This window comes from Sphaeramia orbicularis, chromosome 20, assembly GCF_902148855.1.
Source record: "Sphaeramia orbicularis chromosome 20, fSphaOr1.1, whole genome shotgun sequence".
Classification (NCBI taxonomy): Eukaryota; Metazoa; Chordata; class Actinopteri; order Kurtiformes; family Apogonidae; genus Sphaeramia; species Sphaeramia orbicularis.
In genome coordinates, this window is record NC_043976.1 from 9,504,881 (window position 1) to 9,518,680 (window position 13,800).

Below are 13,800 nucleotides of genomic sequence, written 5' to 3' on the forward strand. Positions count from 1 at the left end.
TTGGTGAGAAGTCGGCGGGGCAACATCCGTTGGTATGTCGCTTCATGAAGGGGGCCCGCCGTAAGCTCCCAGTGTCCAGGCCGCTGGTGCCTTTGTGGGACCTGTTGTTGGTTCTGGACGCCCTTTCACACCACCCATTTGAACCCATTGAGGTGGTGGGGTTAAGATTTCTTTCAGTGAAAACTGCTTTGCTTCTGGCTCTGACCACTGCGAAGCGGGTGAGTGACCTACAGGCTTTGTCGGTCCACCCCTCCTGTTTGCAGTTGGCTCCTGGGCGTGCTAAAGCATGCCTTCGGCCTAATCCAGCATTTGTACCAAAAGTAATGGAGCCATCATATAGATGTCCTACTTTAGAGCTGTTAGCTTTTCACCCTCCACCGTTCTCCTCAGAGGAGGATGAACACCTTCACACCCTATGCCCTGTGCGGGCTCTGGGGGTGTATGTTGATAGAACAGCTGGGTTCAGGAGAACCAATCAGTTGTTTGTTTCCTGGGCCACCCCTCATAAGGGCAAGCCACTATCTCGTCAAAGGCTGTCACACTGGATTGTGGAAGCCATTTCTATTGCTTACAGGTGTAAGGGCACTCAGCCACCTCTGGGAGTGAGAGCCCACTCTACCAGAGGCATGGCCTCATCGTGGGCCTTATTTAGAGGAGTGTCAGTTCAGGACATCTGCACAGCGGCAAGTTGGGCTACGCCTCACACGTTTGTGCGCTTTTATAGACTTGATGTCGTTCATCCGTCACTGTCTCATGCAGTGCTGGAGGCAGGTACTGACGGTCTAGCGTAAAGGTCTCTCATGAAGTCGTGTAGGGTCACGGCGTCAGGGAGCGGTTGCAATTTGAGAGTGGGCTATATCTCCCATAGTGAAACACCGAGCGAAGTTAGAAAAAGAACGTAGGGTTACTTGCGTAATCCCTGGTTCTTTGATAACAGAGTGAGGTGTTTCACCAACATTTCCCTCCTTGCTGGCACGGAAGAAACCGGCTTAAATGATTTAGGAGGGAAGGGTCGACCGTGGTAATAGAAGGCACGGATCCCCAAGCACGGCTCGACCTGTCTGTCATTGACAGACGTGATGTCATTGGAGCTTCCGTAGTTGATGGTCACGCCTAAAGCGCTTCCCATAGTGAAACACCTCACTCTGTTATCAAAGAACCAGGGATTACGCAAGTAACCCTACGATAACTAGGGAGTGCAGTGATGTGGAAAATCAAACAGAAAAGGCACCTGTCTGCAAAAACATGGCAGTTAAAGTGACCGATGTGTGAACGGTGTCTGTCGGTTTCAGTGTTCTGGTTCCCCACGGAGCCCTGTCTGTCACCAACGTAACATCTGTGTCTTTTACAGGAGACCTTTGATACCGAGGTCCTTTTCAATCTGTTCCTGCCACCCATCATCTTCCACGGAGCTTACACCCTCCATCAGGTGACGGAGCTTTCCCAACATGCCTCCATCAAAGACATGTTCTCTTTTATGTACCTCAAATATACTGAGCCCTGATAATGGAGTGATTTTGGATATTTTTTGTTTAAATGTTACTGATTACAGTTTGTTTGTTTTTTATTTGTAGAAACGATTTCTTGACAATCTGGGATCCATTGCAACTTTTGCATTTTTGGGCACTATCATCAGCTGTGCGACTATCGGGTATGTATTCATACATGTAAAATACTGTATCTTACTTAGAATAAAACATACAAGGAAACACTGAAGATGGAAGGAAACTAGATAATAAATAAATAATTAAGTAACTAATAGTGACTTTTCACACTGTTTTTATCATCACTATTTTCATGTTCTTTTATATCATATTACAAATGAGGCCTTCACTCCAGTCTATTCCAAGATTAAATTAAGATTAAAAAGAAATTACTAACAAGAAAAGAACATCATACTTCACTGGTGTTTTCAAAGTCCACCAGCACTAAGTTATTTAAATTAACCCATAAAGTACTACTTTTGTGATTTATCACCATTTATTATAATATTATCCTCATAGTTTTCATTTTTTCTGTGAAAATCAGGTATTTTCCCATATATTAATTTATTGATCATATAGATGTTCATAAACGCTCAGATTAAAGTTGGGGGTTATTATACCAAAAAACAGAGAAAACTGAGGAAAAAGTGACTTTTTCAGCAAAGATATTAATAACTGAACATAAAAAGAAGTGTCTCCATCCACTGTTATTGATCCAACTCCATGGGTTTTACTGGTGAGTCAATGTCGTAGAAGATGATGGTGTTTCCACGTTCGCTACAGAGCCTCTGAACGTCCAAAGGGGTCATATCTGATGACCATGAAAAGATGATAAACTGCATTTTCCACCAATTATTTACATGTATTGATAGGATTAGTGGATCGACAGGTATTAAACATTTTAAATCAGTAGATGCGTTTGATTGCCAGTGGCTGTTCGGGTCTTTATAGGTTAATATGATGTATCCTGGTTCCTTATAATATACTATATCTTTCTAATTCTTTCAGTCAGAAATGAATTGAACAGTTGTAGAACATTTCATTTATTTCCACACTAATTCATCTATGCAAATACATCCACAGATGACAAAAAATAAGACATGATAAATTAACCATCTGCATTATACCACAAGTAATGAAATAAATTAATCAAGAAATGATCAACTTACCTAATATAGATTAAAAATAAAGAACATGACAAAATAAAGATGTAACTATATGCGTTGTTGACCATAAGGTTGGGATAATTTTGTTACACTTTATTTAGAATAAATCATATCATCACAATCATTTCATGAGAGGAAGTAGAAATATTTTATCCCATCTTTATGTGCAACAGTATAGCTAAAGAGACTCCTGTTGTGGGTTTCTGAAAGAGAATCAGAAAGGGGCATCACACTGTAAAATTTGCTCAGGTTCTTGAATTTTCTCCAGATTCACAGAGGACACAAGGTCTCTCATCCACTGTGAGTGGGATGGAAATGTAGAATCCTTCCACTTCAGCAAGATTTCCTGTGGAGGCAGTAGAGAAAAGACACTAGTATGTTCAGTTTTGTTCAGGCTGGTTCAGGTCTGGAGGGATGCTGAAATTTTCCGGCAAATGATGATAATCAGTAATGAAGGGTTTCAGAAATAATTGGTAAGACATGATGGTAAGTCTGGAATCAAGCAAAAAAAGGCCAGTTTCATGAATTTTCTCCAGTACATGAGAAGGACAGAGCCTGGGGCCGTTTACAGTATACTATTCAATAATAACTGTCACTTAAAAAGAACGAAAACAATGCCATTTACCACTGGAGAGATAAAGTGCGTGTTTGTTTCCATGAAATTTCTTGGGATATTTCATCATTTGCAGCTGTAAGTAGCTGTGTGTTTCTGTGCTGCGTTGCATTGTGTTGCACTAGGCCTTTAGTCACAGATGTAGCCAATAACATGATGGATTACTCGGTGAATTCTGTGCATTCAGTCCAGTGTACAAGCATGGATATGTTTGTTTATGTAGAAAGTGAACCACGGGGCTGTAGTTGTGTTGCTGTTCTGGCCTCACAAAGCTAGATGGCACCCTTACACTTCAGGGTTGGGATGTTTTTTTTTGTCCAAAGCAGTTGTTAGTGATGGAGTCATGTGTGGCACACAGATGCTGTGTATGAACCTTATGACTCAGTTTTTGTTGTTTACGTGTCACAGGATCAGGATCCACAGTGACTAGTCTTGCATTTAGTGCAAAAACTAATCTCTAATATTTGGAAATACATTATTTTATGTGATATCCATCGTGTCCAACACATTATATAAATGTAATTTATTGTAATATTAGTGATATATAGAGCTGTCATAGCCACTTTACTGGACAGTTATTGATCCTGTTGTTTATTCCCAACATTATCTCTTATTTAATTATAATTTTTGACCTCATTTGTCAGGTTTTGTTGTTGTTAAAAATGAATGTTTCCTAGATGTCAGAGGTTGAACTACAGGACTTCCTCAACCTGCTGAAGTCTAGCATTAAACATGTTATCTTTCCTTTTGTTATTTCATTTCCATTAGTAGTTTCCCTTGAACGCCTCCACTTCCCTTGGGACCCAGGGCAGGGTCAGACATGTTGGATCACATGCACATTCTTTGATGGTAAAGTACAGGACTCGACCAATCCTGTAGCTCACTAATGAGTCGGTTGTATTCTGAAGGGAAAAGGGTGCGTCATGAGCCGAGGGAACCTTACTGACTCATTTGGCACCCACTTCCTGTCTCTCTCGATGCAGCTGCCTGTCTCACTCTCTGGATCATCAGTCTCCGCCTCTGTATCAATAACACACAGACAGACGTGTACACGCTACATCTTATTAGCATAAGTTCAAATCTGCCTTTAAGATATATGAATAAGACGGCTTGTTTGCTCAGCCTAAGGGCAGCTTTACTGTAAACCCTGGCCTTAGGGGCAGGTTGTGCACCCTCTCCATGGTAACAGCTATGCCAGTGGACGGAGAGGTTCCCCAGAGGACATGCTGGCATACTGATTATTATGGGATGCTTCACAGTAACAGGATTAGCTCTAAACACACGTCAGTTACCAGCAGGGAGCCGAACCACTGTGTTGGATGCTGAATGGACATTTTACTTTGGCTCATATAGTACTGTATTTGTATAAGCGAGGAAGAGACAGAAGTAGAAAGAGAGGTGCAATGGTAAGGTTTAAGATTTATTTTAACCCATAAAGACCCAAACAGCATTTGGCAACCAAGTCATCTACTGATGTAAAATGTTTAATAACTTCTGAACCACTAAACCCATCAATATGTTGAAATAACTGGTGTAAAATACAGTTTATCGTCATTTCATGGGCATCAGATATAACCCATTTGGACGTTCAGAGGCTCTGTAGTGAATGTGAAAACACCATCATCTTCTTCAACATTGTAAGACCCATAGAGTTTGATCAATGACAGTGGATGGACACGCTTGGTTTATGTTCAGTTAGTGATATATTTTACTGAAAAAGACTTTTTTTGTTTTCTCTGTTTCTGATATAATTACCTTTGAATTTACTCTGAGCTTTAATGAACGTCTAAATAATCAGTGAATTAAATACAGAAAAATACCTGATTTACACAAAAGAATGCAAAATACAGATGATAATATTACAATAAATGGTGCTAAATCACTTAAGAAAGGTTAGATGTAAGAAAAATTCATTTGGGAACTGACACAAAAGTAACACTGGGTCTTTATGGGTTAAATCCATTTCTATTCATTTCATCATAAACAGATCCCAGAGGTAAAACTGCCTAACACCATTGTATGTGTCATGTTATGATGTTTAGGAAGGCCCTCTATTTCCATAAATGAACGTACACAAATGTGGTTCAATGTGCAGCTACTTGGTGCGGTTCCAGCATTTTCTTTCCACCTGTGCTAAACAGCCGCTGCCTGGAAACGGGTCAACTCACCTGCTGGTAGCGTCTGGCCCCATTAGCTCCACTACTCTGGGGGAAGCCCTGCTGCGGTTAGAGGCATGAATGATAGGCCTGCTCTGGCTGGCGCTCCCTGATGACCTCACTGCGTGTCCTTCTGTCTGTTTGTCCTCAATCCCAGGGCCTGCATCTACGGATTCACCAGGCTGATGGTAATGCTGGGCCGAGCAGCAGATGGAGACTTCTTCCTGACTGACTGCCTCCTGTTTGGTGCCATCATGTCAGCCACTGATCCAGGTAGTTGCCTTAACCTTGTGCCACTATTGTGGCAGTTCCCAATCAGTTATTCTCTCTTTTTAACCTGTCTTAAGTTATTTTTCACAATTTATTCTATATCACAGTATTTCACTAATATTATCCTCTGTATTTTGCCTTTTTTAGTGGAATTTAGGTATTTTTCTATATTTAATTCACTGATCATATTTATGTTCATAAATGAACGTCCAAATGGGTCATATTTGATGACCATAAAAATATGACAAAATGCATTTTACATTAATTATTTACATAAAGTAATTTCACATCATTTTACATCAGCAGATGGTTGTGGTAGATGGTAAATGTTTGGGTCTTTATGGGTTAAAAAAAAAAAAGAAGTGCTGCATTAAATCCCATCTCTTCAAGTGGCAATGCTGATTTTCTTAAACACACCCAGTTTCATACAGACCTGTGATTGCAAAGCAGATTCAGCTCTCCGTTATAAGACGTTTATCACTTTACAGCAGAAGAAAAAAATGTTGAAAGCATTCTCAGAAATGTTTGGCACGCGTTCACAGTGAATATCTTACATTCACATCACAGAAATGTGTCTTAACTAAGCTTATACAAATAAGTTGAAGGAAGAAGTAAAAAAAATAATAATCTAAGATAAGATGCTAAAGTGGTCGTATATTTCTGATTTCTGCAGAGTCCGCATGTTGGTTTCATACTATAGTTTCATAATGTCCTTTGCAGTATCAGATAACATGATCAGTTAACATATCAGATGAAGTGTTTTAAAAAGGTCAAACCTGGACACTTCAGTTTTTTTCACCCTCATTTCTCCTTTCCTTTATTTCTACTAAATACAGTTATTGTTGCACTATGAATTGTATGAACAGTGGAATGCACTTTTTTAGTATTTTCATTAAGGTGCTGTATTGAAATACAAATTTGAGTTCCTTATATTTCTTTATACTACTTTTTACTCTATTACATCATGAAGGCAAATAGTGTACTTTTGATTAACTGCATTTGTCTTAACTTTAGTTACTTCTCAGATTACAATTTTTCATATCCTTTCTGTTCATCAAACACCATGAATGTCATGTTAACTCTAGCCGTTAGTGATAAACTAAAGAAAAAAAAAAGATCTTCCCTCAACTCTTTAAAAATCCTCAGTATTACCCTGTTAATGCATTGTTACAAAGGATTATTTTTCTGAGTTTTTCTTGATTTTTTGAGATATGCTTCTCTTGAAAAACAGAGATGTTCCATACACATGTCAAATAACATAGGTAAAATACAACTTAAACATTAATGCAGCAGTAGTATTAATCTAAAAACATTGCATGATGCAAAGCCAAAACTAAAAAGGTCATCACTGCAATTTATCTGAGCAAATAGTTCAGATCCTTCTATTGGAGAATTACTGCAGTATTAATGTGTTTCAACTGCAACAAGTTCTTTAACTGATGCAGTAGCTTCTCATGTCTTAAACGCCCATCAGTTTAATATAGAGCATAATAATCGGACTGTGTTTCAATGGATAAAGGTCATGTGGTCTGATGAGTCCAGATCGACCCTGTTCCAAAGTGATTACCCATCATTCCTAGTGCCTATAGTTCAAGTCTGTGGGGGCCTGTGTGTTGGTTCAGTTGGTCAGGTCTGGGTTCAACATTATTTGTCCAAAAAATTAGGTTAGTTGAGCCTGAATATACTGAATGACCAGGTCTGAGCATCAGGGCATTTTGTTCTTCTTTGATGACACAGACCTAGTCCAAGATGGCAACGCAAGGACCAGACTGTGAAAGAGTGGTTCAAGGAGCATGAAACATAATTTGTGCGGACCAGAATCCCACTGAGAATTTTTGGAGAAGACTTTATGTAGTGATCCAATTGGTCCATCATCACAGCTAGATCTTGGCTAAAAGACGACTGTTACTTTGGAAATAAATATGACATCGGAGCTTATTGAAACGACGCCATGGCCATGTGTGCTGTCAACAAAGCTTGTAGTCATTGTGAAACACTGACAAGGACCATTTTACTGCACAATTAATAATTTTACTTTTCTTACGTTAAGTATATTATGTTGATAATACTTTTACCAGTTAAGGTTTTGACCTCACAACGTTTGCTTGTAGGGAGTGTGTTTACAGTGAATTTGTGTACTTTAACTTAAGATAAGATAAGATAAGATAAGATATACTTTATTGCTCCCTCAAAGGGGAAATTCAAATTTATAGTGGCACAAGACAATATGCATAAATAGAAACAATAGAAAAAAAAAAAAGATACAAAATAAAAAATATGTTAAAGTGACTAAAAATGACAAAAAAAAATAGTAATAATAATAAATAAAGTAGCAAGTGTGTAGTAGGTGACTTTGGTAAGTGTACAAGGGAATGACATTGACAGAATGATGCAAAAGTCTGTTCAGATTTCTAACACACACATAACACACAGGTTATGTGTTTGGTGTGACTTAAGGGTTATTGAGGATGGCAATTCCTGTTTTATTGTCCTTTATATCATGATGTCGGAACAGTTATGTTTGAGAAAATTCAATGTAGAAAGCCCGATTTGTTTTGGATGCCTGATGGGGATATGTTGAGTTGGTTATTTGAAAATGAACTATCTAGTTTGGCAAGATTTTTGGGGAAAGCATAGAAACTTAGACAAAGAACTCTGTATCCCAAACCCCAAAATGACCTTGTTTGACGTAATTGTTATAGGGATGAGTACATGCTTTATATGTTAGTCATCTTCCTGTTTTGACCGTCAATAGTGTTATGTAAGCCTATATGGGCTGGGCACGTAAGTGTATGACACTTAAATAAAATATTCATTCATTCATTCATTCTACTATTTAGTATGTTTTCCGTCATTGTTTACTTGTATGCCTATCTAAGTGTTTAAGAATGCTTTGTTCCTCCTCTTTGGACACTGAAAATATGACTGATCATTACATGTTTACCAATGAAACTGCTTTGTTTATGGTGATATTGTTCCTTGTCTGTATAGAGCAGGGGTGTCAAACTCATTTTTGTTCAGGGGCCACATTAAGCCAAATTTGATCTGAACTGGGCCGGACCAGTGAAATAATAACATAATAATATATAAATAATGTCAATTCCAAACTTTCCTCTACGTTTTAGAGCGAAAAAAGTAAAATTATGCGATGAAAATGTTTACATCTACCAACTATCCTTTAAACAATGTGAGTAACATGAACAAACTGACATTTCTTAAGAAAAACTAAGTGCAGTTTTAACAATATTATGTCTCAGTTTATCATTTACATATGTAAATTACAACTTACAGATCACAGTGGATCTACAAATACACAAAACATTTACTAACAGGCAGAATATTGGTAAACTTGCACTTCAGACGTTTCAAAATGTTCATATTTGTTCAGGTTATTTGCATTTTTTATGAAATGATACTTTGTTTTAGTGTAAATACAGTAAAATGACATGAAAATGTTTATATTTACAAAGAGAAAAATTTGGAGTTGTGAGTATTTATAGGTTATTATGATAGTATTTTACTGATCCGACCCACTGGAGATTAAATTGGTCTGAATGTGGAACCTGAACTAAAATGATTAATATCTTTAGTGTAATTTTTGCATTTCACAAATTCATCCCACAGGCTGGATTGCACCCTTTGGCGGGCCAGATTTGGCCTCTGGGCTGCATGTTTGAGACCTCTGGTATAGAGCGTTGGATAATCCCAATTACTGGATAAGTGGGAGTGAAAAACAGAAAACAGGCCTATATGCTATGACACAATCACTCTGCTCTCTCTATATTTTCCAGCCTCAACATCATCTGCTTCTAGAGCAGTCAAGTGGGATGTCATAAGGCATCTTGTAATGCTGCGACAGTGGCAATGTTAATGTCCTCGTTTGCTAATGAATTATTTATACCAGTAAGTGGTTGATCTGGTTGAGTGTCAAAGAGGAGCTGTAGATTATGGCCGCTGCTGCCATTCTGACTGACATTATTTTCCCATGCCACTCTGTGCTCATCCCTGCGACCCCAGCGGCTTCGTCACTTTGATTAGAATCACACAGCGATGCATCGATGGCCCAAACGCTCAGACCTCTGGGCCGTTTCTATCTCACAGTGTCCAAATATAGCACTGACTCTCTTATTGTCTAAAGGGAAGCCATTAATATATTCCTGTGTGTGCCTCTGTCCATATATTTGCATTCATCTTGGTAAAATACTCAAGACCCAGCCATGCACTCACATGACACGCACACACACACGCACACACACACGCACACACACACACACACACACACACAGGCATTGTGGCATTGTGACTTCAGTGCGGAACAATAAGGCGTCTTGTCCGTGTTGTAGCGGACAGCTCTCTGGTTGTGTTGCTGAAATAGAAATACTAGTACATACTGATGGAAATTTGAAATGGCTGTCAAAGTCATTTCAGGCGAACATTATGACTTTGAGTGAAACAGAAACCCAATTTGTTTGCCACTTTGCACTGGTCTGTGGACTGAAACAAAGACATTTGATAGGCCTGAATGTCATTGCAGCAGTAACAACAAAATACACGCTTCCACTGAGCATATAGCAAGCAACAGTAGTCTAATGTGTAAAGATTTTGCCGTTAGTATCTAATAGTAAGTGCAGTGGTCCTCAGTGAATGTGTGTTTTTAATGCAAAACAATTAAAACACAAGAAGATAAAGGTATGTAGTGTCCAATTCTTATGAACAGGATTCAGAGTGATTTACAGTAAAATATAGAACACTATTATGTTGTCTTAATACATTTATGTGGGCGGGATAACACTGTATTCTTCACCTCAAATATGGCTCTGTTTTCCTGTTTAGTGTATTTTTTTTAATACGCATATTGATTGTGTTTCCATTTGGTTCTCATATCTTTGTAAGAAAATATAGTCTGCTGTTTTGAGGATGGGTCTGTTTCCTTTGTGGACTATTTATACCAATTTTAGAGAGACTTACTGAACCTCTCTTCTGACTGTTGTGTACGTTTGAGTGCTGGTTGGATTTTTAAGGCTGTTGGAAGTGTCTTAATGTTCCAAACTCTTTCATTAATCTTTCAATGGTTCTATTTGTTGACACAGCCAATGACTAAGAGTCCTATAGTCCTTAATGATTCCTCTGATATTCATTTATAAAGTATTTTTTATGAACATCCCAAGCTTAGTATTTATGAATTCCTTTCAATGTGCTTTCATTGATTTTTAAATTGTTAGTATTGTATGCGACCTCACTGCACTGTATCTGAAACTGCACTTCTCAAACTTAAAATAAGACACATGGATCAGGTCACAAAGTGGATCGCCTGCTGTGCCGAATCCTCTTGCCTCAGGGCTGGTTGCAAAAGGTTGGTGAAACCCTTACTTAACTTCTCTAAGGGAATACTTATTTGACACTGTGGATCTGCTTTTTTCTATGACTTATTTCTTTTCCAGCCATTCACTTAAATTGGTCCTTCCGCATACTGCATGCATCCATTTCTCTTCATATGTCAGATTTGGAAATGACATCCTGGTCGAGATCTCAGGATTAACCCATAAAGACACAGCACTACTTTTATGTCAGTTCCAAAATGATATTTTCTCTATATCTAACCTTTCTTAAGTGATTTATCACCATTTATTTATAACATTATCCTCTGTATTTTATCTGTATAAATCAGGTATTTTCCTATATTTAATTTACTGATCATGTAGATGTTCATAAAAGCTCAGATTAAAGCTGAGGTTTATTTTATCCGCCTGAGACCCAGCAATGCATTTTTGTCCTCTGTAGTGGACAAGAGTTTCACAGCTGTTCTTTAAAAAATAAAAATAAAAAAATGTCCACTGAAAAGAACATTATATTAAAAAAAAAAAAAAAAAAAAGATTTATCTGAAAAAACTGTTGCATCATGCTGTTTTCGTTTAAGGTAATTATTTAATGTAAAATGGTGAAAATGTTTACTTACTGGGTCTCAGGAAGATATCAGAAACAGAAAAAACTAAGAAAAAGTGACTTTTTCAGAAAAATATTATTTATATTATATATCATTAAAAGTACATAAACCAAGTGTCTCCATCCAGTGTCATTGATCCAACTCCATGGGTTTTACTGGTGAATCAATGTTGTAGAAGATGACAGTGCTTCCACGTTCAGTCGACCCTCTGAACGTCCAAATGGGTCATGAAAAGATGACAAACTGCATTTTACACCAATTATTTACATGTATTGATAGGATTAGTGTATCAACAACATTAAACATTTCAGATCAGTATGTGGTTTTGGTCGGTGATGTATATTTGGGTCTTTATGGGGTAAAAACTTAGCTACACAGAGGTGGTTATATGCTCATGATTTGCAACATTATACATTAATTAAAAACTTTAACACAAATAAATTGCACTGTTACAATCACGATTCAATAGGCTTAAACAAGTTAGAAAATGTGCATTTACACAGAACTGGTGAGTTTTCAACAGAGATGGGAGGCCTAATTCAGTACTGAAACATGCTAATCTACAACCTGTCAGATTCTGTCCTGACCTGGTTATGTGTTTCCAACTGCAGAAACACTGGAATCTTTTTCCCGTCTGCAGAGCCTATACTTCTTATATTTATTTGCAACTGGCATTGCTGGAGTTAGTTCACTTATGCCCCCTGGGACTCATTAAAAACACAGATTTCTCTTTTGCTCCTAAAAAAAAAATGCTTTGAAAAGGTAAAGTCTTAATTAAGGGAGATATTGAAGAGACCTAATGACATGCTATGCAACAACTGTGAGAAGCAAAGTAAACAAAAATAAATTGGAAATTGTTACCAAGTGTTGGTTTGCGTCGTCGTACATTAGAACTATAATGAAGCCTTTTACTGCTTCCCAGTCTTGTGACCCCTGTTTGTGTACTTGTCAGTGCTTTAAAAATTGAGTACTTTTTCTTCAGAGCTGGGGAGATTATAGTAATTCCCTGTTGACCGTTCTCCCTATCCTAATGCATCACTTGCAGTATTATGTCTGCCTAATTTGGTCAAATCAGCAAGCAAATCCCATGCTCTCTGGCTGTGATGGCCATGAGCTTTGCCTCTGCTTAACATCTGCAGCAGGGTAATTTGACCTAATAAGGCTTCCATTCAGCCCTTTCAACTGTATTATGTCTGAAATAATTGTCTACTCTCCCCACCTTATGGTGTTGCTGTGGAAACTGATGAACACTTGACAGCTGTAGGACAGGGTTGCCATGACAACACCGCAACCAGCACCCCAGTGTGTGTGTATTGGGTGGGCGCTATGTTCTTTTTTCTTTCTTTTTTTTTGCCTTCAGTGTGAGTAGTGCACGACATACTGTCATCAGCCAGGCATTATGGAAGCAGGGAGATGGAACGATCCTGACTCCAGGGCCTACCTTAGCCTCTCTAGATAAAGGATTTTCCCCTACCTGGAAGAGCTTTAAACCTGTCAAAGACCAAAGAGCCAGATCTGTCAAAACAAGTCCTGAGGCTGGTCTCTTGCTACTGCTCTTATTGTGAGTCCAGTCATATCCTGGCTGTGATGCCCCCACTACCCTGGTATTCACTACTGGGCCAAACAGCACCATCACTATCGACTCATTATTCATATCACAAATTTCGCCTGAAACCAGCTCATGGAATTCTTTTTTTTCCCTGCATCTCTGTGTTAACAGGTGAACTATGAAACTACTGGGAGCTCTTATTGTTTTGAGTATGATGTCACACCATGACAGTTGCTTTTTCCTTTTCTTTTTAATGTAGAAATCCTTTTAGATTTGTATATGTGTAATATGTGTGTGCAGATGTGGTTCTGTTCTAGGGTTGGCACTGTCAGGAAATGATACTAGGCAATCTAATAGTATTTCTGTTCATTTCATAGAAGAAGGACCCAGTAGTGGGATTGAACACTGGAGCACATAAAAGGTTCTTCTTGGAAAGAAAAATAGCTCAAGGCAGATTTGATGTTAATAACTTACTGAAGTATACAAATAAATTAGTGCTAATGACAAGTATCAATAGAGGTTAAGTTGAGATGAATAGGGTGCAACAAGATGATGTCTCAAATAGAGGAGATAGTGATGAAATGAGACATGTTTGTAGTTTCATTGAGCGGTTTCTAT

The 13,800-nt window shown here is 38.2% G+C and overlaps 1 protein-coding gene across 1 annotated transcript in view; it reads left to right on the plus strand.

Annotated features, from left to right (window-relative positions):
- Positions 1–13,800, plus strand: part of LOC115411705 (sodium/hydrogen exchanger 9-like) — a 128,504-nt gene that overhangs the window by 17,604 nt on the left and 97,100 nt on the right. The window contains exons 3-5 of the mRNA XM_030123922.1: positions 1,352–1,429; positions 1,575–1,651; positions 5,577–5,692. Of these exons, the coding sequence (XP_029979782.1) occupies positions 1,352–1,429; positions 1,575–1,651; positions 5,577–5,692 (271 nt within the window). The remainder of the gene's footprint in view (positions 1–1,351; positions 1,430–1,574; positions 1,652–5,576; positions 5,693–13,800) is intronic.